Source organism: Ruditapes philippinarum, unplaced genomic scaffold, assembly GCF_026571515.1.
Source record: "Ruditapes philippinarum isolate M1 unplaced genomic scaffold, ASM2657151v2 ctg425_1_1_1_1, whole genome shotgun sequence".
Taxonomy (NCBI): Eukaryota; Metazoa; Mollusca; class Bivalvia; order Venerida; family Veneridae; genus Ruditapes; species Ruditapes philippinarum.
Genome location: NW_026864449.1, coordinates 290,906 through 318,245, shown reverse-complemented (window position 1 = coordinate 318,245; position 27,340 = coordinate 290,906). Strand labels below are relative to the sequence as shown.

Below are 27,340 nucleotides of genomic sequence, written 5' to 3'. Positions count from 1 at the left end.
TTCTTGAAAGAGTTGTAACATAGAATGTCTGTAATATTTAATACATATGAATATTGTACATAAAGATAATATAATGTTCTGGAACAAAATAATAGCCGAGTTACGACAAAACCAACATAATGGGTTTGCGACCAGAATGGATCCAGACCAGACTGTGCATCCGCGCAGTCTGATCAGAATCCATGCTGTTCATTTACAAATCCTATAACAAGTAGAGAAACTGATAGCGAACAGCATGGATCCTGATCAGACTGCGCAAGCTGGTCTGGATCCATGCTGGTCGCAAACCCACTATCATTGTTTTGTCGTGACACAGCTCAATTATTAATGATCAATAATATTTATTATTGCAATTTTAAGAAGGTTTTATGTTTAACAATGATTTCGAGAATGCGCCATTTGCTTTTAAGGTTATTTACTACTAGATTTTACTACCAGATTTCTTTCTAACAAGCATTTTGGAAGCATTCAAATAATAATTTTTGCAGGAGATATTTAGTTTTATACACTTTAAATTTAACTAATAAATAAATGTATATAAATTATGTAATCAGTAAGAAGGTAACAAATAATTGCATTTTTATATAAGCCCATAATTTGCACTAACATTGCACATGTTAAATATTGCTGAGTCAGCAAGAAATGAAAGCAGGATGTGAAAAAAGCTGTTTTAACAAGTGATGATGACAAGTTAAAGTGACATTACGTCCGTCCATGTGTAAATGGTGAGTGCACAGGTAAGTCAAAACAACTTTACATTTTGCCATAATTGTCTTTACTTTGCAAAAATAATCAATAAATTATGTGACCCAAGGACATTTCTATTAATAGCATTCAGAATGTATCAGTAACATTTATTTATTTTTTAAATTCTGGGGCAGCCTTTATAATTTAGGAAGTTTTTATATTTTATCCTCAATATTTTTCATTATTAATTATTGTAAAATGAATGTATTATGTAAAGTTTAAATAAACAGGCCTTAAACGTGATTCCAAAATTCTTTTTAAAGAAATCAAGTATTGGTCAATAACCATTTTAATAGTTAATCTCTTAAAATTCATTACTTTTTCAACTTGACAATGAAAAAATAAGCATAATGTCACTTTATAATATGTACTGTCACACTAAACTTTTTATTTCAGTACCTTTAATAATAAATATGGTATTTAACAAAAATTTCACTGACACTTGGAACATGCAGTTTTAAATGAGTATATATTGAGATGACATAATGATTATGATGTTACTGATCAGCTTTGAGTTTACATTTTGGAACAAGAAATAATTTACTGTAATATCATCCAATATTACTGGCATGAAAAATATCAAATTTCTCAATTTTTAGCACATAAAATTAAATACAATACTGTAAATAGCCATTTTATACTGTATTCTTAGACCAAACAGTTCTGTACATTGGTAACAATTTTCCAATCAGGTTACAAAATTGAGTGTTTTACTGCAATCTAACACAAAATAGCACATATAAAATGTATATCTTATCCAAATATGGTCACCAAAAATTAGAAGATGTTTGTACAAAAAAACAACAACAACATACACTTCAGGTATATACCACTCCCTCAGTATTTCCTTAACAAATTATTAACAAAATATGATATTAACATCCTTATGTAATCTGTATTTAGCATTAATCACAATTTTGTAACACAGTAGATAAGTTAGGTAGCATTAATAACAAACTTGTCAACAAAATATACAAGTTAAAATTGGATCATTCAAGGATTTCATATACAATGAAATACACAATGAGATATATACACAATCAAGTGTTTAAATCTCTGAAAAGTATAACAAAATCTTTATATAAAATCCAGTATTGAGCATATTATGACCTATGGCCAGTTCGACTGATAAAATGGAAGAGCTACCGGAATAAGAAGCGCTCTTCAGGACCGTTCGCATTCTATTTTTAGAAGCTCTTCTATCTATTCCAACCGATAAGACAGGATACTTGGAAGAGGTAAAAGTCATGTGATTAAACTGCATGGCTGACAAGGAATTGTGAGTAAAATATAACGTTTTAATACTGTGGATGTTTTTATACATTTTTACTTTCGTAGGTTAAGAAAATATATTATTTTATCACATATCATACAAAAAGTCATTTGTCATTAAATTGAGATTGTCTGACTGGAGGCAATTTTAAATTGACTGCCAAACATTCTATTGGCCTCTCTTTTCAGAGGTCTTCTAACTTGCCAATTCTCTTCCTAGAAGAGCTCAATCAAACCAGCCATTAATGCGACTGACCCTTTTGTTTTCTTATTTAATCTACGATTTAATTATATTAACTGACTGAAACACAAGCTGTAATGAGAAATTTGAAGCATTGTATGTAACAATCTACAAGTAAACAGAACGGTATCTTTATAATGGAAAAATTCAGATTAGGCAATTAGTGTTCATAAAACAAAAATGCACCTTTGTTCTAAATCTGGTTATAAATTATAATGCAATTCTTGTGAATTTTTCTGAATTTGAAAAATTTTATCTTGAAGGTCAATTTCAAATCCAGGTCAAGGTAATATATCATACATCATAATGAGGTGCTCTTTAAGAGGTATGTTGTATCTCAACATGAAGGTTCTAGTTTACAAAAATGAAAATGTTAAGCATAGGTTATAGTTGTCTACAGAGAGACAGACCTAACAAACTAGACAAAAAAAATATGGCCTCATATCCATCGACATATAAATATTTTTTCATTTATAATACATGTAAATATGAACATTTTTGCCTGATAATTCTGGAGTTTGTACAATGGTCCCATACAACACATGATGATTATGAATATTATAATAATTACTGAGATTATTACTAAGGTTGTCTCCCTTTATGCTAACTGTGCAACTGTGTTTATCTTTTAAGTTTGTACATTTCGGATACATGAATCATTCCTAACCTTACTTAAAATAACAATTGAATACTTTTGTTTTTTCTATTTTTTATGAGCATTAAATAGCATGGAGAATATGAAGACAGTCACATAGTTGACCAGTACTAGCTTTACACCCCTTAATATTAAAGAAAACTTTCTTCGATCTTTACCTGGGAAAGTCCTTAAGTAAAACTATAGTCCTAACAATATCCTACTTACAGGACTTATTTCAGCAAGGCAGGTATTTAATCATCATGTAGACCATCATTCTGCTGACAATTGAAATCAGAAATGAAAAATGCTGTGTTTTGTCTAAACATTACCCGGTAGATTCATTTTAATCAATTTTCTCACATTTAGTTAAATATCTTTTTCTTATGTGTGTTTTGCTTAGCACCATCCATGGTTTTGTTTTAATCCCTTAACTTGAATACATTTTCTCATATACAATGCACTGGTAATCAGGCTTGTAATATCTTCCTATGTGTAAGCTCGCATTTTGACAGTTTGTGACTTGCTTTCTGTGACTTGTACTTGGTCTATTGTATCATCCATTTTATGGAATTGTGCTGCCCTATACGGATTTGGTATTTTATAGAAATCTGACTTCACTAATTACTGATAAAATTCCTATGACTTGTAAAATCTCTGTCATTCTAAAACATGGTCATATTCATTGGAGTAAATTCCATGCTTTATGACATATTATAGGAATCTTACACTGGCTGCCGGTACAGACTGTAACATCTAGCTCAAGAGCAACTGTTTACGGCAGTAAAGAGGCTCTGCAAGAATTACCAATATTAACTTTATAAAGTTAATGTAATTTCAACATGAAAAATAATATGTCAAATAAAACATTGACCAATAATTAAACTGTTCACCATTAGATGGTATCCAGGGCAAAAAACGGGACAAAATCACAGTGATTGTCTTGCCCTTAGATAAATTAAAAATAATACAGAAAACAAGTATAAATAATTCCAGTCGGATCCTTTTTTTGACAAGTTTGAACAGTTTATTTTCACTCTTTCCACTTTCTTCAGTCCTTTCACTGTTTGCTGACTCCATCAAACCTTTTCTTCCAGTAAATACACATTCTATTTCAATTTTCCCTTCTTTTTATAAAACAATACTGTTAAATATCATTGCCCTATCTCTTAAAGAAGCGTCTTTAAATGTCTGCTGTTTTAAATAATAACTCCACATTTCCAAGCTTTACTATGTCAACCAACAAACAACACCCACATCGCCATTATAACATTCAATGCCAGGAGTACTGTTCCAAACAACACAGTAAGTGAGTAGATGGCCCCGCGCACTTCTTTGTCAGGTATTGTTGAACGTAGCATTAGCTCTATAAATCCTTGGCAGATGAATTGTCCATCTAGCGCATAGCATGGTACAACATTTAGTATGACAAGAGCACCAGACAGAGAAATGAGGTATCTAAAAATAAGTTAAGGCTAACTATGTCTGCAATACATTAATTGATGTTCCATTTTTAAAACAAGAATATCTGTAAAACGAACAGATGATCTCTGATCTTGTTTTAACCTAAGTTTACTATGAGCAAAAATAGGAAAAACTATTTTTAGCATAAGTGACCATCACCTAATCAACCTGAAACATTACCTGGCTGTACATATCTAAGAATAAAGGTGCTATTAGAAACAGTGTAACAAATTATCAAACAGATGGACCATCGGATGAAACAGCCAGGAACTCTTTGCTTCACCATAAAAATTAAACTTTTGTTTTATTTGTTTTACTTTTGCACCAACATAGTATAGGTCATATGATGACTTTCCAGCTTTTACTGGTGGAGGAAAAACCTCAGGTGCCCTTCCATACATATTTACAGGCACAAACTAGCACCTGTGTAGAACTAATTATGTTACGTAAGCTTTCTAACATGAAAGAATCCAAAGTGCTTATCGGGATCCAAACACACAGCAGTGAGGGGCAAGAGGTTTGAAGTCAACAACCATAACCATTCCACGCCCCATAAAAATGAAATTACCTGAAATCTCATTCTAATTTATAGGAAAGATTTTGACATACGTAAATACTTTCTTTTTTAGTTTGAATTCAAACAATGACCTACTTTGCCTACTTTTTACAAAAATGGCAATTCAAACACTCAACACAAAATCTTTTCTTTCTCCATCATTATCAATACAAAAATAAAATAATCCTTACACCTGCTGGAACAGAGAGTGAGGAGTCTTTGTCATTAGCATAGAATCAGGCCAGCCTGATTTGTACAGTCTTGACCAAGCTCTATATTGTTGGCTGACAAACTTCATACATTTTGTTTTTCATCTTGCTGTCCCAAAAAATTTAAAATTGACAGTTCCAAAAATGGAAGCTGGGCTAGGCCAGCAGGTTAGTTAATATTTTGCTTTGTTCAATTTTTCTGTTTACTATCTTATTCTATGTTATCATTTTGTTAGAACTTAGTCACTGCCACCAATACAAAACTATGTGTAACTTACCTTTTATTTAATCATCATATATAAGGAAAAGGATACTTGCAGAACGTTTCGAGTGCATATGGCAGGTTGACGGGTATAAATAGACTGCTTGGAATGTAATTACTCAATATCACTGTAATAAAATAAAGAATTGTTTTTAACTTAACAATAATTATTCCTGTTTTTAAACCCTTAACATAAATGTGTTAAAGATTTGTCCTGCTTTGAAGTTGGAACAGCCTATTGTTAAAGTGACATTATGCCCAACCAAGCTTATATAGTGAGTGAACAGGACTAGTGAAAATCAAAATAAGTTTACATTTTGTTATCATTTTTATAATTTTTCACATGAGGATCAATAAATCATGAGGTCTAAGAAAAAGTCTGTTAATGTCTATCGTAATTTGCCTGTATTGTTCAAATTTATGAAAATATTCGGGCAGTCTTTTTAAATTTTAGACAAATTTATATTTTATCCTAAACATTTTCCAAAATAAAGTGTTGGTCAATCACTATTATAATAGTCAATCTTTGTAGTCAATTTGTAGTCAATTCAGCTAAACTTGACGATGGAAACATGAGCATACTATCACTTTATCATGAAGGATTTCAGGATCAATATGCTAAAACCAGAATAAATTGCTAAAGCAAGCAACAGTACACAGTCTAGTCAGACTGTAAGGATGTACAGTTATATAAAAGTTACATTGGTAAACCATAATTGCTGATAACATTCAAAAGCTTTGAGACACTGGGTCCAATCAATTCCTCCCTCATTACAGCTTCAAAAGATTTTCATGAAAAGTTGCAAGTTAAGTGTTAAGACAGTACTTGTATAAATAGTAGCTAGGTATGTAGCTTCTTGACTTCAAGTGGTTAAAATATGCTAACAAACTCATACTTAACCCAAATCATATCTTTTAACAGAACAATATAAATGAAAAGTCAAAAATGCCAACTGAATCATTATACATGTATTTTCAACTTAAATAATTTAGAAGACAAAGACAACAAAGTTTAATTAATGTCATAAAGGGACATAACTCTTAAGTGCGTTCCTTACAATTAAGGACTTGCAAAATAAATAATTAAACGCGGAGACTTACCAGAATAATGCAGATCAAGTGGATGTCCGAGGAACAACAATGGTGGTTTATGCCCGTGTATGACTCGTAACAACTTGGTTTGGTTGTCCACAGACGGATAAACACAGGACATCTCCATGTTGGGAGAGTAACAGTCACTCTGAAACTTACACACTGGTCTGTCTGTAGTTGCTCTAGCTGGTAGACATGCATATATCTGTAGAAATAAGATTTTATTATTGATTGAATTTTTCTATCTATTCTTTGGTTTAAACCATATTTATTTTCAATAAATTGCTAACGTAATGTATCATACACAGTATACACAAACTAAAGCAAAACAACAATGCAAATTAATTAGTGTACTTTACAGGTTATCTATCAGAATTTAATTTCTATGAATATACATGTACTATGATTTTGAATGATAAGTTTCTACCCTGATGAAGTATAATAATCATATTAAGATAACATATAAGGGATAAATCTTACATTGTCTGGGTTTTTCTTTGTATGGTACATAAAACACAAGTGTGTGCTACTTGTCTCATTACAACAGTCAATATATGGCGAGTTAGAATCTATAATAGAAAAAAACAAAACATATTGTGCATTTTATTCCATAGAAGAAACAAATGAATATATTACAGTGCAGTTAAAAGTATAAAGCTCAATGACATACCAGGGTTTTTATTTTTATCTGAGGCAACAGATGTGCCATCGAAATTATCTGATTTGGCCAAGAGTTAAGGGGGATATTTTAAACTACTGGCTGAAAATTCAACCAATTTTAACAGAATTTCAAACAATGATATGGATCGCTAATCTGTTAATAATGAAAACCCTGCATACATGCAAACCTTCTAAAAATGAAAATGTTTTACAACTTTGTAAAGTTCCAAAAGTCCAAACCTAGGAGTATCTGGAATGAAAAGAAATTTTGTTGAATAAAACGACTAGCCAAATGACTTGTCTTTTCAGAGATTTTGGTCATAAATGGTACTAGGGATTTGTCAAGAAATTCCATTTTTGTTTTCTGTATAGGTCATGTATAAGTTTATGCCCTTTACCTATTCTATGTTTGTTTGAAGTATCCAGTTCAGTGATCATGGAGACAGGAAGACAGTTTCCCAAGGACGGTTCCCTTATACTAGCTGCTAAACACTGGTTCCAGTCTTTAATACATGTTACCTTGCATCCTCCAATGCTGGTTACCGGATCTCTAACAGCCAGGCCACGGGGACCAGATACAGCAGTGTTCTGTAAATAGCAAATGAACTGTAAGTATTGTAGCAGAAAATAGGAAGGAATGGTGTTGAATTATTTCAAGAATTTCATAACATTTCATCACAAGTAAACATTTCAATAGTGATCATTTCTGTAATAGTCATATCGAGTATTCAATACTCAATATTACTATTACAGAAATGAAATCAAATCAAGGTCATACTGAATGCACAACAAGACAGGAAAGAGTATATCTACCTCAAATAGTAAATATGACTGAAAATATTTTATCCCAAGTTTAAATACAAGTTTTATACTTTTGTTTTTGAATGATTTCTTCATAGCTTAAAAATCAAAGCGTATAATATCTGAAAAGCAATACTAGACAGGATTCCTATCAGATTATCCTTTGAATAAATTAGCATGCACTTTACCTCGGAAACTTGTGTAATCACAACTCCATTTCCTGTTGTATAAAACGGCATAATGAACCATGGGTAAGTGAACAGTACGGCTATTCCGATCAAGACAATGATAAAATTGTGCCACACGCCAGCGCAATAAATACGAAGTTGTCTGAGAGGGGAGATAACTTGTAGGTGATCAGACGACAGGTCAACATACGCTCCGGGATAAATCAGCAACAAAAACAGTCCAAAACCATTAACTCTCACTTGCTCTCTGCAATAATAACATAATAGTCATTATCTTTCTTCATAATTATAAAACAAATGATTCATGTATGCTTCCTTCACCTCTACCATTTCTTTGCCTTCACCTCTATCATTTCTGAAACATAGTTTTTTTATATTTATTTACAGAATTCTACAAGTAACTTAAATTAATACCACTAATATTGGACATTGAAAACATATTTGCAAAGTTTTATTAACCCTCCTCATGCATAAATCAAATAAATTGATCCGGCTGATGGATTTTGGAGTATCTTTCTTTTTTTAAGGAAATTTGATAAAAGTGTAGTAAATGATAATACATGTAAGGGTGCTCTACATAAATATATCTGAAATGTATCTTTAATACAATCTGTTTTAAAAAAATTCAGTAAATTTCAAAAACTTACTAAAATTAAATATCTATAATCATTTTTTATCTGAAAATATTAGTTCCATAAAGCAAATGATACACTCTGACATATTATGATTGAGAAATTAATATGGTAGCAAATATGCTGGAGATAAAAATGCTAAAACAGAAAACATATGCTTTAAAAAGATCCTGTAACACAATTTTTTATGGTCTTATATCATAAATATAATGCTCAAATTAAGATTTATCAGTATTGTATGTTCCAAAAAGCATTATTTGTTAAGATATTATCAGTTTACACTTCATGTAAAAAAGGGAGGTAATTAGATATTTATTTTCGATAAAGTCTCAGTCAAATTTTTCAATAAGAAATGAATGCATATATTTTAATGATTACATATAATGTGGAAAAATATTTGTTGTACATATTTTACATATTCTTCAATGTTTGAAATTTTTTTAGAAGCATAACTATATACGTATATAAAATTTCACTAAAGTGTGGTAACAGCCTTAATTACAATATACAGGATCTATAACTTAAATCATACAAAAAAACTAACCTAACAGCTGCTATAGCGTGTCCAATTTCATGCAGTATACCACAGACTAACAATGTCAGCAGGTAATATGATATTTGGCTGGTTGGCAAATTCACTCCGGGCATCTATATAACAAAAACAAACAATTATATAAATCCATTTCTTTTGACAAAATTTGATTTTATTTGTTTTTACTTTGAAAAAGAAGCATTTTGTAATCTAAATTTATTTAGAATTTAATTCAGAGTATAAATGATAATCTTGAAAAGAAATTAATTTCTGATGATACATGTTATCAATGGTTGTTTAAACTATAATAAAGTTACTTAATTTGACAACTTCATTCCACAAAAGATCAATAAGACATACCACAGGTGTTAATACTTGACTTTCAACCGTATTTCTAGTGAGAGTGTTGAACACCATCAAAGACAGCAGAAAAACTGACAACAACATGGCAACCAGACCAAAGAATACTCCACATGTGAACCAAGTTCGAAGGAACTGTGGTCTCCACTGTGCTAGACGTACAAAGGTTCGGTTCATTGCAGTGGAGTACCATCTGAACTGGCATACTGAGACAGAAAATCCAGTCTTGTCAAGCCAGGTGGTGTACCGTCTTGCAGACCATGGCTGACTCTGAAAATGAAATCTATGATCAGTGAGAAAATCAGCAATATTTGAAGGACACTGCTCTTCTGTCACTGCTTTGCCTAGGAATTAAAAATGCCATAAATGAAGATCATATTTAATGGATTAAATATAAATTTTGCCCAAACAAAATTGCAACAATGATCATAAATTAATAATATGAGACTTACAGACCATCAAAATAATTTCTGAACACATTACATTTCATAACCAGAAAACTTAAGATGTAATGCACCAGCTGAATCAGAATCATCCCAAACTTATGGAGATTTACAATTATGGTACTTTTAGAACAAGAATAATCTATAAAAAAAATCCATGCTATTAGGCCATCCTTAAAAAAATGTTCGTTTGCAGTAACGCGACCGACTCACAAAATTTGCCCCTACTCAAAATTTTTTTCATGGTCTGGATAAAAAATTTTTTTTTTGAATCAGAAAATTATGCCTTGTACTTTGTTTTCATTCTTTTAAAGGTTAATAGAAGAAATAAAATGTAGGTCTTATTAAATTAGAATTCAGTTATCAATTTATTAGTTGTTACCAGATTATCAAAGCATATATTGTCCAGCATTTTGAAATTCCATGTTTATTTGGGAGTACAGTTCATTTAAAAAAAAAAAAAAAAAAAAAAAAAATCGACCTACCTACCCACCTTGAAAATTCTGGGTCGGGTTACTGCAAACAAACATTTTTTTAAGGATGGCCTTAAAATAATTCATGCTCTTCTGGGACTGTAAATCAGATTGTCATGTAAATCACCAAAAATGCCAGCATCTGCGAGACACCATGGTAGGTAGGTAATGCCTATTTCAAGGACCCTACAGCTTTACTAGAACTTATTGATAATAAAATTATATGTCAAATGTTGCTGTTTAGATCAGGATATCTTAACTTACTTAAGTAGCTGTCTGTGGTTCCAATCTGAACTGCAAATATTACATTCATGTCAGATATTTTTTATACCATATTTTAAATGGTTAACCTCAACAAATTTATATGCCATGAAAATTAAGATCATTTTCTCTGTTAACATTTTCTACTCATGCATTGAATAACGGCAAAATGCACCATCCTAGAATGCAGTACATTAATATTGAGCTGAAAAGTGAAAAGCTGACATTTTGAAGAATGCGCTTTCTCTGGAAACCCCCATGTCAGAAAAGGTTTCCAGCATGGGAGAAACTAGTCAAACTAATTGTACTGCGTGACGAGATATTGTGCTATTATCGTGTCTGGGCAATATCTCGCCTCTATGTAAAAGCGAGACTCTGCCCCAGAACGAAAATATCTCAGAATCAAGTTTTGGCACGTCAATATATTTTGACTAGGGTGAAACCAACAGAAACATGAGTCTGATACACTACATATAGGCAATCAGAATCATCTTTATATGAAAAGCATTATTTTTTGCAATGTTTTTTGAGTCTATTGTGGAAGTTAAAGATCTCTGTCATTATTTTCCTTAGCTTCACCGTATTGGTCTCATTGCTTACTCTTTTATTCTTTAAAATTCAGACATTAATTTGCGTATAACACTCAGAGATAGATAGATATCGGGTAAGTATCACTTGGCAGCTTCCTCCTGCAATGATGAATAACTTAGAGCAGGTTTACAAAGTGAAAGCGGGAAGATTTTTAAAGGAAAACATTACATAAACACTTTTAGAATGTGTCACTGTGTAAAGTAAAACAATAATACAATCTACTTAACCTTTAAAAATGCATCAAGAAGATAGAGACTGGACCAGCATCCAAGGATAAGAGCTACCCAGGTTGTCTGCATCATTTTACTTCATCGTTTTTCTTTCAGTAATATTTTGTAAACAAAACAGCTGATGAACATGATGAAAGCACATGGTTTCAAAATAAACATGATTCATAATCATGAATGTATGGTCGTCACGTCATGATTCCTTAGAGTAGCTAATGAACAATCTCTAAAAATTCCAAATCCTGCAATATTTCATCAGATTTTCAATATATAAAAGCAGTTCAGCTTTAAAAAGAGTTATTTTCTTCTTCTCTAAATTCAGGAAATGAAAGTAAACATGTGGGTCAATCACAGGTCAGCGAAAACTTACGTATTGAAATCTGATTGGATAATATTTTGGATATTGAATTGTGGGAAATTGAGTGGTTCCCAAAAATTTCAACGCTAATTGCAGTGATAAACACTGAAAGCTGGATTCAGAGCCTTGCATCAGAAAGCAACATGACGGCAGAATCAGACCAGACACAGAGAAACCTCCAACCCCACTTATCAAAACAAGATCTTTCAACTTTGGTTTGTTCAAATGATACTTTTTACATAAAACATTTATTTAAAAAAAAGATTTCCTTCTCTTCATTATTATTTGCATATTGATTATGAACAATTCGTGTGCCGGTTTATGGAAGAATGAGTGGGTGGGGTACTGTTAACATATGGGCAATTCCAACTTCTATCAATTCTCATATGTTTAAGACCTCTGAATCTAATCAAGGATATAGCCAATTTATATTTTGCTGTTATATTCTCAATATATATCGCAAACATCACTAGCTACTTTTCATGAGTTTTCTTTCATACCTTTTATCAAATCAATAGTGTTTCTGCAGGTATCCTATTGAATGATTGATGAATTTTCTTACCAACTTAACCTATGTTACTGGTGTGTACTTAAGCTTTAATGAGTCGAATATCATGCATATAAGAACTTCATAGCATGTGAATGCATTGGGTTAACAGTTGGAGGTAATCTTATCTTAACATTGTATAATTACATGTATCCTGGTTGTACTATCGGTAGCAAGACACCTCACCCCCCAGACACTTCACCCCTCAAATTTTGAAGACACTTCACCCCTTAAGACACTTCACCCCCCAAAATCAGTAAGACACTTCACCCCTCATCCAATTTTGTTCTATAAAGTAAATAAAACAAGTTGGTCAACAACAAAATGCTTATATATGTTTATATTTATTATTTTTAGTATTATTTGATTAAAAATTTTGCATATTACCTTTATTTTTACTAAGTTTAAAGCTGATTTAGGTTAATTGGTTGTATTGCCAAATGATATATCACAGCACTTTCATCCATTAAGTGTTAATTGCATGTCACCTTGTTTATTCAACATGTTGATAAGTTGTTTATTCAACGGTTATCTCACAATTGATCAGATAATTGAATTAAAATGGTATAATTGTATGAAAATTAAATTCATTCTTAATAAATAAATTAAATAAATAAATAAATAAATAAATAAATAAATAAATAAAATGAATATAAATGAATATGAATGAATGAATGAATCAGTTGCTTTGTAAAATATAGTAAATATAAATATAAATTATTTATCATCATTATCAGACACAATTATCCTGCATTTAATACAAAGATCATTCATAATGTCATTTATTAAACAAATAAATAGCACCAGTTATGTAAATTAAGCACAAGGTTAAAGCACAAACCATCACCAAGTGAACGTAACTCAATGATTATTATATGGTAAGGATCAAATTGAAATCAAACTTAATTAAGTACCAAAACTTCAAGAATTAAATCAACTCAAAATTTATTAGACAATGGCTTAAAACAATAAACATACACAATCACTATTGAATGTATTTAACATAATCTACATAAATAATTGTTTAACACAAAATTAAAAAAAATGAGGGGTGAAGTGTCTCAATCAAATTTCTTAAAATGAGGGGTGAACTGTCTGAGGGGTGAAGTGTCTGCAAAAAAGGGCCTAGGGTGAAGTGTCTTGGGGGTGAAGTGTCTGTAAGCCGTACTATCTACCGGGAGTGTAAGCCTTATTAGGATAATCATCATATAATACAGAAAAAATCTAGGATAAAATAGTTATTTTCTGTAGAGTGTACCATTTTTTGATGAAAATAACAATCATCCAAAGAAATTTTAACTATACATTAAAAAGATAGTTCTGTTGATAACCTTATATGAGTGGCAGCCATTTTTGTTTTTTAGTACTTAATACCAGGAATGACTTTTAAGCAATCAATAAAAAGTTAAAAACATATGTAAATGGTCCATTACTGTTAATGATACTATAGTTCTATTCAATATTTATCAGTTATCACTAAGGGTGTAACGGTTTACTGGTATACCGATATATTGCAATATGAAAAAATAAATTTCGAACCGCGGTACGATTTTTGGAAAACCGGTATTTTATAAAAATCATCATTTTCAATTAATTGCCTTCTAATTTTGTACAAATTTCACATAAAATCTTTAATTGGCAAATTTTGTTGGCGCCAACGTAAGATAAAAGTATCCGACAACTAGTACACTTAAAAGTCAATAAGCGGCAGCATAATTTACATAAGCGGCCCATATGTGAAAGGTCACACGCGACTAGTTTTGTTTATCAAATTGTGTGACACTACTTTCTATTTATTCCTTACATTTTTATTAAGTTTCTACTAAAAATATATACATATAATAATAATATATAAATGTTACTCCATCTTTACATCAAAACATATACACGACAATACGTATTGCAATATATTGCAATACGCTTCAGCAAAATGGCAATATATTGCAATACGGTTTTTGCTGTATTGTTACACCCCTAGTTATCACACAGTAAAAGGGTAACAATTTGATAAGCATTTGCACACACATTCAAATATCATGTTGGGTCCAAATCGTTAGCAAAATTACTGGTTTTTATAAGTAAAACACATTTAACTTTAAGTGAATAGGGTTATTAAAACTTTGAATTTTCTCCAAAAAATGCTATATTTTGTCTGAAATTAATGTGAAAAACACTTGTATACAAAAGAAATTTTTTATGTAAGTATTGTTTGTAATATCTGGACATTCCCGATACAAAGTACCTCCCGGTATAAAGTACCTTGAGGATATATCATATAGGGAACTACTTCTTATTCCAATATACTGGCCATCTTCAACTAACTGAAATTTACTTCTCAAAGCTCTTCAAACAAAACAATGGGTAATTTTGATACCCCATATCAGGCCGAGCAACTAGCGGTTATTCAATATTTAGAACATTCTGAGATTTCCATTATTTGTGTAACAAGCCAAATATTGATGTATAACAATCAATTTTTTGGCGAGTGAGTATATTAAAAATAGTTTTTTAAAAATAGTTTTTAAGTAAGTACAAATTTTGTACGAGAACTACCTGCATGCCAGTAACTATTCAAAAGAAGTTTAAAGAGTAACACTGTAATAGGTATAGAAGAATGCCATTTCATTGAACTTTAAACATGTGAGTATATAGTAATTGATTTTCGTAATATGTTTCAGAAAGTTGAAGATCTAACTCCACTCACACCAGATGTCATCAGCAGACAGGCAACAATAAATATTGGTAAAATCTTAATATAAATTCCAAGATCTAGCTATTGTGATCATTTCTTTTATATATCATATTCAGTTTAAGAAAAATATTGCAGACTATAGGTTTGCCTAGTTTATTTGTATGCTGGCGTTTTAGGGGAAGGAGGGGGATCTTCATAAGCTCTGCTTAATATATGATTGGATTTCGATATCTATTGGTACTCATGGCATCCATTAGTTGATGTGTTATGTTCAAGAAGGAAACATCAAGATTACAGCAGGAGATTAAACTTGATGTATTACTAATTTTTTTCTTCGGTGTAGTTTTAACCTGCAAAATACTATAGTTTCAAAACCCACCACATTGCATATATTTTTTAAGAGACATTAGCTTCATGTTAGGATCAAATTAATTACTGCAAGGATGCATTGCCTTAAAAGTTACATATAAATAGTATAAAAAAGTTAATACTTACAAAAAAATAATTGCCATTTGCCAACTTAATACATTTTGCAAAAGTTGTTTCTTGTAGGCACACATTGACCAGTAATTGTTAAGAAGTTTAATGATGATTCGTTGTTATAATATAGTAAGAAAAATATCTCATTTTGCTGTACTGACAGTTAGCAAAAACAATAGATTTTTATAAACTATGTATTTCAGGTACAATTGGGCATGTGGCTCATGGAAAATCTACTTTAGTCAAAGCTATATCTGGAGTTCAGGTATGTAAATGTTAAGTGATTTTCTGTGAAATCTAATTATTTTACTGTCATTGAATGTACATGAATAAATGCTTTCGAAACATTTACAAGTTAAGCTAACTGAAGGTTGGTGGTTCTACATGGGGGCCAAGTCATGTATGAAATAGTGCATGAATGGCCATCTGAGGTCTTCCTCCACCAGTAAGGCTTGAAAGTTGTATGGGCATCTAAGGTCTTCCTCCACCACTAAGCCCTTATACTTGCCATATGACATTTGCCATGTAGGTTTTACTGAAAACTCAGCAAATCCAAATAAATAGATAAAATTATAGGATAAAAAAGACAAAAATAATATGCAATGTAGTCATTTAATAGTAAACTTTTATTCAGTGTTTGCATGTTTTCTGGGGGAAAATTATAATTTAACAAGTTAAGTTTTTCAATTAGTATTACCATTGTAATATCATAAGACGTCATATTCATGCAAGGCTTTGGCCAACTAGTTCTTTCCTGTACCACATATTTCATGTATAGTAACACTGCTTCTTTGCTTGTTTTCAGACTGTCAGATTCAAAAATGAGAAAGTTAGAAATATTACTATCAAACTGGGTTATGCAAATGCAAAGGTAAGTCATACAAGTGACATATAAACATAATGTATATAAATATACATAAAAATATACCATATCTAATTAATGCCCCTAGGGATGTTACATCTTTTCAATGGGAAATGTTTACTATAGAACAAATAAAATGTTAGATATTGTCAAAATAAAAAGAAATTTTACCATTTTGTCTAATTTTCTGCTTGATTGTTATATTCTGGAAACAACAGTTGAGTTATACTTTGTACTAATTTCCTTGGATTTATAATGATGGCTGTTGTCATGCCATCTTGTATACTTTACTTCGTCAAGAGGCTGTGGGGAAGCAATAATTAGTGAACAAAAATAAAGATAGAATTCACACTAGTACAATATACATGTAGATGAATAAAAAAAAAAAGAATTTGTTGAGGAATTGTATATAACTGCCCCAAATGAAGTTATGAAAATATAGTAACTCGAGTTTCTTAAATGTTAGTTTGTTTTGGAATTCCATTTGGAATTACATATATTTCAGTAATAAATTTAAAAAGGATATTTATAAGTTATATTTAAAAATACACATGTATCTTGTGAGGTGTAAACATCATTTATGTTAGATTGTGGCATGAGATCTGTTTATTTCAAATAATTTTCCTATGTTTTAATAACATATTTTCATATTGTAACAAATGTTATGATATATTTTTCTTGTAGATATATAAGTGTGACAATGATAACTGTCCACGTCCAGGTTGCTACAGATCGTGTTCTAGCTCTAAAGAAGATTCATTTCCATGTGACAGATCAGGCTGCTCGGGCAGATTTCAACTTCTTAGGTAAATTAACAAGACTGTGTTTGTTTGATCAGAATCATTGCTTATGGACCATTTTGGTTGAAAATTTGCCAACACTATAAATAGATAAATAAATTTATATATTTTAATCAATGTTTCAATATCTCATACAGTAAAGACTGTCTTAGTGACCCCCTGTATATAGCGATGTTCTGTCTTTAGTGACCATAGTTAGGTGCGCCGAACAGTATTTACTATATAAATGGTCTGTAAGTAGCCACTCCCTGTCTAGTCCGTACAACGACCATGATTTAGTCACCCGTTACGGTATTTGCGCCGTGAAAAGCGACTTTTGCAAGGGGAGCAGGGCGACTAGGGCGAGGAAGTCGCCTTCGGATTAGCGACTCCGCCTAAAAACAAACTTCAAAGAGATTTTGAAGTGGCCCGATTTTTAGCTCAACTATTCGATAAGAATAAGTAGAGCTATTGCAGTCACCCGAGCGTCGGCGTCGGCGTAACCACTTATGTTAAAGTTTTTGTAATAGTTCAAATATTTTCAAAGTCCATTGACATATGGCTTTGAAACTTTGCACACTTGTTCACCATCATGACCCCAACCTGTAGACAGGAGGAGGTAACTCTATCAAGCATTTTGACAGAATTATGCCCCTTTTTCGACTTAGAATTTACGTTAAAGTTTTTGTAATAGTTCAAATATTTTCAAAGTCCATTGACATATGGCTTTGAAACTTTGCACACTTGTTCACCATCATGACCCCAACCTGTAGACAGGAGGAGGTAACTCTATCAAGCATTTTGACAGAATTATGCCCCTTTTTCGACTTAGAATTTACGTTAAAGTTTTTGTAATAGTTCAAATATTTTCAAAGTCCATTCACATATGGCTTTGAAACTTTGCACACTTGTTCACCATCATGACCCCAATCTGTAAACGGTAGGAGGTAACTCTATCAAGCATTTTGACAGAATTAAGCCCCTTTTTCGACTTAGAATTTACGTTAAAGTTTTTGTAATAGTTCAAATATTTTCAAAGTCCATTGACATATGGCTTTGAAATTTTTGCACACTTGTTCACCATCATTACCCCAACCTGTAAACAGGAGGAGGTAACTGTATCAAGCATTTTTTTACTATCAAGCACTAAGAATAGTCGAGCGTTGCTGTCCTGCCGACAGCTCTTGTTTTAATGATCTGTTATACTTATTTACGCCGCTAGGTCTGTTTACAATTTGTTTACCTCTCAATTACAACTAATTACCGTTAATCCACTAGTTAAGAAGGCGTGTCAACATCAACAAAGTCTAATACACACCGCAAGGCAAGAGTTCACAATGTATATCTTTCTCATTATGTATTCATGCGATTGACGAATCAGAACGCGCGTTATATCTACGGCAGTTTGCATTGACCAATGGGCGACACGCTAATACACTGTGGCTGTTTGTTGACAATTACACAAAATGGCGACAGATTCAAACAATTTTCGCCGATTGAGTGATTAAAGACACCTGCATATACATAATTGCTGCAGTGTTTTGGCGAGTAAAGATAAACAATGCCCAACGTCTTAAAGGTGTGGTTATGTTCGAAATATTTTTTTCGGAGCACTTATCTGTAGAAATTATGTGAAGATTTGTGTCTAATGTTTTATTAAATACATTGAACTCCGTAAAGTAAACAGGCTGATTATACAAAATTAAATGTCTCTAACATCTCATTAGTAAAATTGAAATTAAACATTTTTTTACACACAGATTAATCAATATAAATTACATTTTTAATCAATATGTATCTTTTAAATACTAATGTAATGGTGAAGTTTATAATCTTAACCAATTATACATGCAATTTTAATACTGTCCTGTTTTTTATAAATGATATTTGGTATGTTTAATATCAATAAAAAATATAATTAAACCCTAAGCATGGTACTATCCTGCTTTTCAACAAAATATTGGTATGATATGTTCAAATATCCAAATTATGTAGAGACTGTCCACAGTGACTCCCTGTCTATAATGATCTTTTTTCTTTTCTCCTACCGAAGATCACTGTAAACAGTTTTTACTGTATATGGCAATGAATTTTTGCCATTACAATAAATATGAACTTTAACATTTCTCTTATATCTAACTCAGAGACAATATGTCTTGGCTATCTAACTCAGAGACAAACTTCAATGTAGCATGCTCACAGAAGAATTTCCATAGATTAATATGAAAATATATGGCAAATTTTATACCTGTCGGCAGACTGGTTAGGGCTTTGATATAGGGACTGCTGTGAAATTTGTGATGCCGAAATTATGATTCATCTCAATGAGAAGTAAAGTGCATAACAGCGATAAGACCATCACACTCTTGAATTTAATTTTTGAGGTGTTGCTCTTAACAGATGAGCTTTATTGTGACATTCAGTGCTTCTGTTGAGAGCTGATAAAAGGTTGGGACAAGCAATTAAAATATCTGTTAGACCAAAATCACTCATGTCTTTCAGGGGTGGCAAAATCAATTGTCCGTATTGCCCAGGTTGTCCCACAGCTTGTATGGAAAAGTGAAATTTTCCCATAATTTACTTAATTATTATCATACTGACAAGAGAAGAAATGCTGCAGATGAAATGGACAAGGAAGCCAAAATCAGATCTTGCTGTTCCTGTCTTTAAAACTGAAAGTATGTGTAATGATAATTAAATTATATATTCTTTGCAGACATGTTTCATTTGTGGATTGTCCAGGTCACGACATTCTTATGGCCACCATGTTGAACGGAGCGGCTGTCATGGATGCCGCTTTGTTGTTGATAGGTGAGTATTTTATCTTGTTTTAACTTCCCTTGAATTATTTTAGTAAATAAAAGTTTCATGGGCTTGGGATAAAGACATTTTTACAGGGTCAGTTATAAAAAAGAACATTTGATTTCATTGCTCTGAATGTGTTGTAAAAATAATCGAGGACATCGTTTGATAATTGAGCCCTTTGTCATGTCATTTTCATTCCAGGATCGTGTAACTTGAACTCTCATGTACTGAAGAACAGAACATAACGTGTATTCACCCAAGTGAAATAAAAAACAAAACCAATATTTAGTACTTAAGACTTCTTGCGCAAAACTTATGTATGAGGCAATTATGAATTTAATTTAATATTAATCTAATAAATGTAATAATTGTTATGTTTCAGCTGGAAATGAATCCTGTCCACAACCCCAAACCTCAGAACATTTAGCAGCTGTGGAGATTATGAAGTTAAAACACATCCTAATTCTACAGAATAAAATAGATCTGGTGAAAGAAAGCCAGGCCAAAGAACAGTATGAACAGATTTTAGCATTTGTAAAAGGTAATAAACGCAATAAAATCAATCAGAACAGAATCCGAGTAGCTGTAATTTATAATAATCATTTTGACACCATTTTGTGCATATGTCTTTAATACCTGTGTTAAAAAACATGTCTTGTTTTCTATGAAATTTGAAAATAATTCATGTACATTCTATTTCATTAGAGTGACATTATATTTATTTCTACATTTCCAAGTTGAGCTGATTTGACAATATATTTCAGAGGATTGACTGTAAATAATGGTGATTGTTGAACATTAGATATGGGAAAATGTTAAGGTTGAAGTACAAAATGTTCAAAATGTAAACTTATTTGGACTTTCTCTTTTTCACAATGTACCCTTAGATGGGCATAATGTCACTTTAAATTATAGAATTCCAATATGAAATTCTTAAATTTTCAACCCACAGTAATAGTTTTGGTCAGACAGTTGTGCAGACTTGACTTTGGCAACTTTAAGCAAGTTGATATTGCTGTTAACATTAAAACATTTAAACATTTCTATTTCTTATTCAGGTACGATAGCAGAAGGTGCTCCAGTTATACCTATATCAGCCCAGTTGAAATATAATATAGATGTAGTTTGTGAATATGTCACAAAGAAAATCCCTGTGCCAGTACGAGACTTTACTTCAGAACCTAGGCTAATTGGTAAGTACAATCTTTCTCTTAATCTGATTTTTGGTGATTTGATTGTCTCCCTTGTCTTTGTTAAACAAAAGCAATAGATGCTTTTCACATTTATTACCTCCCTTGGCTGCCATTTCCAATATGTTAAATGCTTAACATCAGATAAAAATCTTTCCTGATTATATCATCTTTAAGAAAACTCATTAAAATATTTTACATGTTGGTGCTATAGTAATATATATCTTGATATGTATAAAAGGATTTGAAAATTCACCAAAGTTTGCTGTTTACATTGACTTTTTCATGTTTTGTCAATTATATTATATAAAAATATTGACTCCGAAAATGGTTGCCACTTATGCAGAGTAGGTATGTATATATTTTAAAAGTCGGAAACTATGTATAAATTGATAAATATTTTTCATCAGCATGATGAATGGTTTTGTCGGGACTGAAATATTTGCAGCAGAATACAATTTTATACATCCACATTATCATGATTTGTTTCAGTTATAAGATCATTTGATGTTAACAAGCCTGGATGTGAGGTAGATGAACTGAAGGGAGGTGTGGCTGGTGGAAGTATTCTCAAAGGTGTTCTCAAGGTAGGTACCTGGCTGGTATTCACCACAAATCCTTAAAATTATGTATTTTCCTATACAATACTAAGTTTGTTATATTGAATTTTAGCTTGACTAGTCATAAAGTGATACTGCTGGGGGGGGGTGGGGTCAGTGGAATGTTGAGGCATGTAATGAAATAAGTAATATGAAATATAAAGAAATAAGTAATGGCTATACTGTATAACTGGTTATTTCTGCGGGTGCAAAATGTTGTATTTTGGGACTGAAAATAGGTATATTAATTTTTGCAGATTTAATTTCTACATTTTTCATCAAAACTGTCTTATCCTGGATTTGTGTTGATATCCTGAGCCATATGACATTGCTAGTGTGTAATGAAATACAACTACAAAAAAAAAACAGCAACAACATATAATGAAGTGGTGACATAATTAAGTAGTTAAGAAAGAAATAAGTCTTATAAAAGTGTTTATTTTAAGATTAATGAAGAAATTTAACTAATATGATGATCATTGCAGATTATGCATACTCCTTCTAGTGAAACTTAGGTTATCATCACACTGTTTAGCACAGTATTTAATTTTTTTAGCTCACCTGTCACAAAGTGACAGGGTGAGCTTTTGTGATCGCTTTTCGTCTGGCGTCCGTCCGTCCGTCCGTAAACTTTTACTTTAAATGACATCTCCTCATAAACCACTAAGCCAATTTCATCCAAACTTCACAGGAATGTTCCTTTGGTGGTCACCTTTAAAAATTGTTCAAAGAATTTAATTCCATGCAGAACTCTGGTTGCCATGGCAACCGAAAGAAAAAACTTTAAATATCTTCTTTTAAAAAACCCTAAGAGCTAGAGCTTAGATATTTGGCATGAAACATCTTCTAGTGAGTGTCTACCAAGTTTGTTCAAATAAAATCCCTGGGGTCAAAATTGGCCCCGCCCCAGGGGGTCATTGATTTTCCCTATATGCATATAGTAAAAACTTAAAAAAATCTTCTTTTAAAGAACCCAAAGAGCTAGAGCTAAGATATTCAGCATGAAACATCTTCTAATGAGTGTCTACCAAGTTTGTTCAAATAAAAGCCCTGGGGTCAAAATTGGCCCCGCCCCAGGGGGTCATTGATTTTCCCAATATGCATATAGTAAAAACTTAAAAAATCTTCTTTTAAAGAACCCAAAGAGCTAGAGCTAAGATATTCAGCATGAAACATCTTCTAATTGGTGTATACCAAGTTTGTTCAAATAAAAGCCCTGGGGTCAAAATTGGCCCCGCCCCGGGGGGTCATTGATTTTCCTTATATGTGTATAGCAAAAACTTAAATAATCTTCTTTGAAGAAACACAAATTGCTAGAGTTTAGATATTAAGCATGAAACATCTTCTAGTAAGTGTCTACAAAGTTTGTTCAAATAAAAGCCCTGGGGTCAAAACTGGCCCCGCCCCAGGGGTGTCATTGTTTTTAACTATATGTGTGTAGTAAAAACTTAAAAATCTTCTTTTAAAAAACCAGATGAGCTAGAGCTTAGATGTCTAGCATGAAATATCTTCTTATGGATGTCTACCAAGTTTGTTCAAATAAAAGCCCTTGGGTGAAAATTGGCCCTGCCAGGGGTGGGGGGGAGGGTGAGATCATTGTTTTTCATTACATGTGTGTAGTAAAATAGTAAAAACTTAACATTGTGAAACATCTTCTAATGAGTGTCTTCCAAGTTTGTTCAAATAAAAGCCCTGGGGTTTAAACTGGCCCGGCTCAGGGGGCCTATATACAGGTGAGCGACCTCGGGGCCATCATGGCCCTCTTGTTTGAATTTAAGGTTTTTACTTTAGTGTCTTATTCATTTAATACTTAAATTGCAAAGGTCAAAAGAATCTATATTTAAAATTTTGAACTCCTTATTCATTTACCTCAAAGTAAATTCATACACTTGTAGGTTGGTCAGGAGATTGAAGTACGACCTGGAATGGTATCAAAAGATCAGGAAGGCAAATTAACATGTAAACCTATCAAGTCTAGAATAGTTTCATTATTTGCTGAGCAGAATGACCTTCAATACGCTGTACCGGGAGGTCTTATAGGTATGTGATGCTGTGTTGTACAGACTCTTCAAGTATCATTTTCACATTATTTGATGTAGCTTAACCACATCACAATATTTGATGTAGCATAACCACAGAGTTTGTTACAACAACTTTGACATTGGAATGGTTGGTCAGGGGTTCTACACATGTGCCCACTTGTGCCTGAAATAATGCAGGAAGGGACACCTTTCATCTTTCTCTGCCAGTAAAGCTGGGAAGTCATAATTTATGACATTGTCACTTAAAGTCTTATCTTTATCCATCTACCTAGCTAGAGATGTTAGATGAATGTTTGAAATAAATAAATGGTTTCTGAAAACTGTTACCTGAACTGCCATCCTGTGAAAGTATCTGTTGCCCAGTTTAAGAAAAGTATTTCACAATAATACATGAACATTCTTTGGGCTGTAGATAGAGATGTACCAGTGAATTATCATTATAACTTTCGTGTACCTTTGATAAGTATTATCAACTGTTTTCTGAGTTGAGGCTCCATTTGGAAAAGCACTGAAGTAGCTTGTAATTTTCCAACTTAGTTTTCATAAGTTAACTTCATACTCATTCTAAAAAAGTCACAGCCAATGAGCTAGAAACTCTACACTTGTTGCCTAGTACTGGTTTGTTCCAGGAACCAAACTAACAATTTACTAAACTAAAAACCCAAATAGTCTTAATTCCGGAGTGAGTCTGTTAACTAAAATGTGATCTGTCAGGCACTTTTAGTAAGTTGTTTGTTTTGTCTTTTTTTTTGTCACAGGTGTTGGCACAAAGATAGATCCGACATTGTGTAGAGCTGACAGAATGGTTGGTCAGGTGTTAGGTGCTGTAGGAGCTCTCCCAGATATCTACACAGAATTGACAATATCATTCTTCTTGTTAAGACGTTTACTTGGTGTGAAAACTGAGGGAGATAAACGTGGTGCAAAGGTAAAATATAATAATAAGGAAATGCAAGTCATTTTATTTGGCTTGTCTAAAATACATGATGAAAGGACATTGACATGTATCTTTCTGAATTTTTATAACTGACCTCAACTTCATTTTACTTAAGTTACTTGATATAAAGGGAGACACATGCAAAATTTAAATTTCTTTGTTTTAAATTTTTCATTCATTATTCTGTAAATGTCCTTAAAATGAATACTCTAGGCAGTCACAGGAGCAAAACTTTACTTCTTATAAAGAATAAAATGCCGGTTTTCTAACTTGACTGGCATGGGTCAGGTTAGAGCGTTAAAATTTCACAAAAGTTGTCACAGTGAACTCTGGAAACGTTAATGAACATGTCAAATGAATTGCTTAGACTTGTTTTAATTATCCAATATCCACAATATCTATTAGTGAAACTTCCAGGGTTTTTTCAAGTCATATGACTTGTTTTAAAACTACTCGGTGATTCTGTCCACATCTAAATTTTGTTCAACATATGTAGATATTTTTATGCTTCAAACCCAAAATATATAGGATTTAACAGAAATTTATGCTGGTATTTTAAGAAAATGTTGTTTTAGCTTGATTTGAGTACATAAGTTCATTTTAATATTTTTGTCATTAATTTGCTTGAGTATCCCTTTGAGTTAATATACATGTAGTTCTCTTGTAAAAACTCACTTTAGTATTATAACATGTAATGTTTGAAAATATACATGGTCTTTAAAATGCTGCATACCTGGAATGGCAGTCATTGTCTTAACTTACCAGAAATATTTGCTTTTTAACCATTTCAAATGTTAATATTAAAATTTGTTTTTCAAAAAATGTTATACATGATTGATGGTAATGGTTTGATTTCAAATATTTTTGTAGAAGAATAATAATTTTTACACTGTGAGTCTGAAATAAGATGTGTTTTTTCTTTCAAGGTTCAAAAATTGACAAAGAACGAGATTTTAATGGTCAACATTGGTTCCCTCTCAACTGGAGGTCGTGTTCTAGCTGTAAAGGCTGATTTAGCCAAGATTGGTCTTACTAACCCTGTGTGTACAGAAATAGGCGAAAAAATTGCTCTTAGCAGACGTGTAGAGAAACATTGGAGGTGAGTATTTTGTCACAAGATGGTTTCCTTTACTAACTTTTGAAGCTAAATAGTTAGATAGAACCTGTTGATAAATGCACCTTATTGGTCAATATTTTATTTCCTTTGTATATTTTTATTTCATAGCCATTCTTTTTAGACTGTCTTAACTTTTTCCTTATTTTTTCTTGAACTTTGGCAAGAGCTGTGAATTCCCTATATTATATATTCTGTAAAAAAAAAATGTATATATTTGGAAGAACATAGGACCACCATGATAAAGTTATTAATTTTGCTGGCTTTGAATTGAATACAACTTTCTGGTTTAAATCTCATCAGTAACCAGGAATTCTTTAATTATAAAGATGCTACTTTGCTAAGTTAGGGAAGGTTGTTGGTTCTATTTATGTGCTTCCTTGTGACTGAAACGATGTACAGTGAGCGGCACCAAAATTCTGTCAACAAGAGTAAAGCTGGAAAGCCTGCATATAATCGTTACAGTGTCAGTATTATTTAAAACACAATAAGTAAATAGATTTTAATTGAAATAAACTTGCATATCACATTGTTTTATTTTACAGATTGATTGGATGGGGACAGATCAGACAGGGAGTGAAAGTGACACCTGTAGATTAAATAACGTGTTCTATAGACCTAAAAACTGTTCACCTATGGCATTTAAAAAAAAAAGAAAACATGGATGGAGGTGAAGATTTCTGCCGTTTGAATACCAACCAAGCAAACTTTGATTATTTCAAATATATAAATAACAATTTTGCAGTTCCTGATAAACATGCTTATTTATAACATTTTCATAGAGACATTATCATGAACTTCTATACTCTCTGCAAAATTATTTATTCCAAGCTTGCTTGATAATTTTAGTGCTGTTTCCAAACCTCTCGTATGAGTTTAACTTAAAACTATCAGAATATTTGGTTTATCGTGAAGGAAAGTGCATAGAATTATATTGCCTTTTGAATATTTATCATATGAACTTGAAATTTTGTACAGAAACAAATAAAAAAAGAAAAATATATTGTGAGTTCTTCATTAACCTAGCCCAATACAATAAAATCTACATGCCTGTTTAATGTGGTAAGTGTAAAGATATTGATGCCACAATGTCGAAAAACACATGTACAGTATATGAAATGATCTATTTTGTTGATTTAAAGGCATTAGTCGAGGACTGAACCCAGGAGTTGTACAACAATGACTACTAGTTAATGAAAATGTTCATTATAAACTCTTAAAGCAGCATGCCTCTTGATGATGTGAGTTATGGTAATTTCAAGTAAAATGTTTTGAGATGAACAAAGAATA

General features: G+C 31.9%; 2 protein-coding genes across 2 annotated transcripts; one reads left to right on the top strand and one right to left on the bottom strand.

The window, feature by feature from the left end:
* Positions 1–339: 339 nt before the first annotated feature.
* LOC132725585 (membrane-bound transcription factor site-2 protease-like) lies at positions 340–11,983 on the bottom strand. The gene is made up of 9 exons (XM_060710723.1): positions 11,646–11,983; positions 9,651–9,920; positions 9,303–9,406; positions 8,127–8,373; positions 7,536–7,725; positions 6,958–7,046; positions 6,487–6,682; positions 5,438–5,513; positions 340–4,352 (listed from the first exon to the last, which is right to left on the bottom strand). Exons 1-9 carry the CDS (start codon positions 11,718–11,720, stop codon positions 4,130–4,132), a joined length of 1,470 nt encoding a protein of 489 aa, XP_060566706.1. The 5' UTR covers positions 11,721–11,983; the 3' UTR covers positions 340–4,129.
* Positions 11,984–12,060: 77 nt separating this feature from the next.
* Positions 12,061–27,051, top strand: LOC132725586 (eukaryotic translation initiation factor 2 subunit 3-like). Its single transcript, XM_060710724.1, has 13 exons — positions 12,061–12,218; positions 15,229–15,292; positions 15,926–15,987; positions 16,528–16,593; positions 17,269–17,390; positions 20,080–20,174; positions 20,551–20,709; positions 21,227–21,361; positions 21,851–21,945; positions 23,853–23,997; positions 24,758–24,927; positions 25,863–26,035; positions 26,596–27,051. The coding sequence occupies exons 1-13, from the start codon at positions 12,147–12,149 to the stop codon at positions 26,648–26,650; spliced, it is 1,413 nt and encodes a 470-aa protein (XP_060566707.1). The 5' UTR covers positions 12,061–12,146; the 3' UTR covers positions 26,651–27,051.
* Positions 27,052–27,340: the final 289 nt, after the last annotated feature.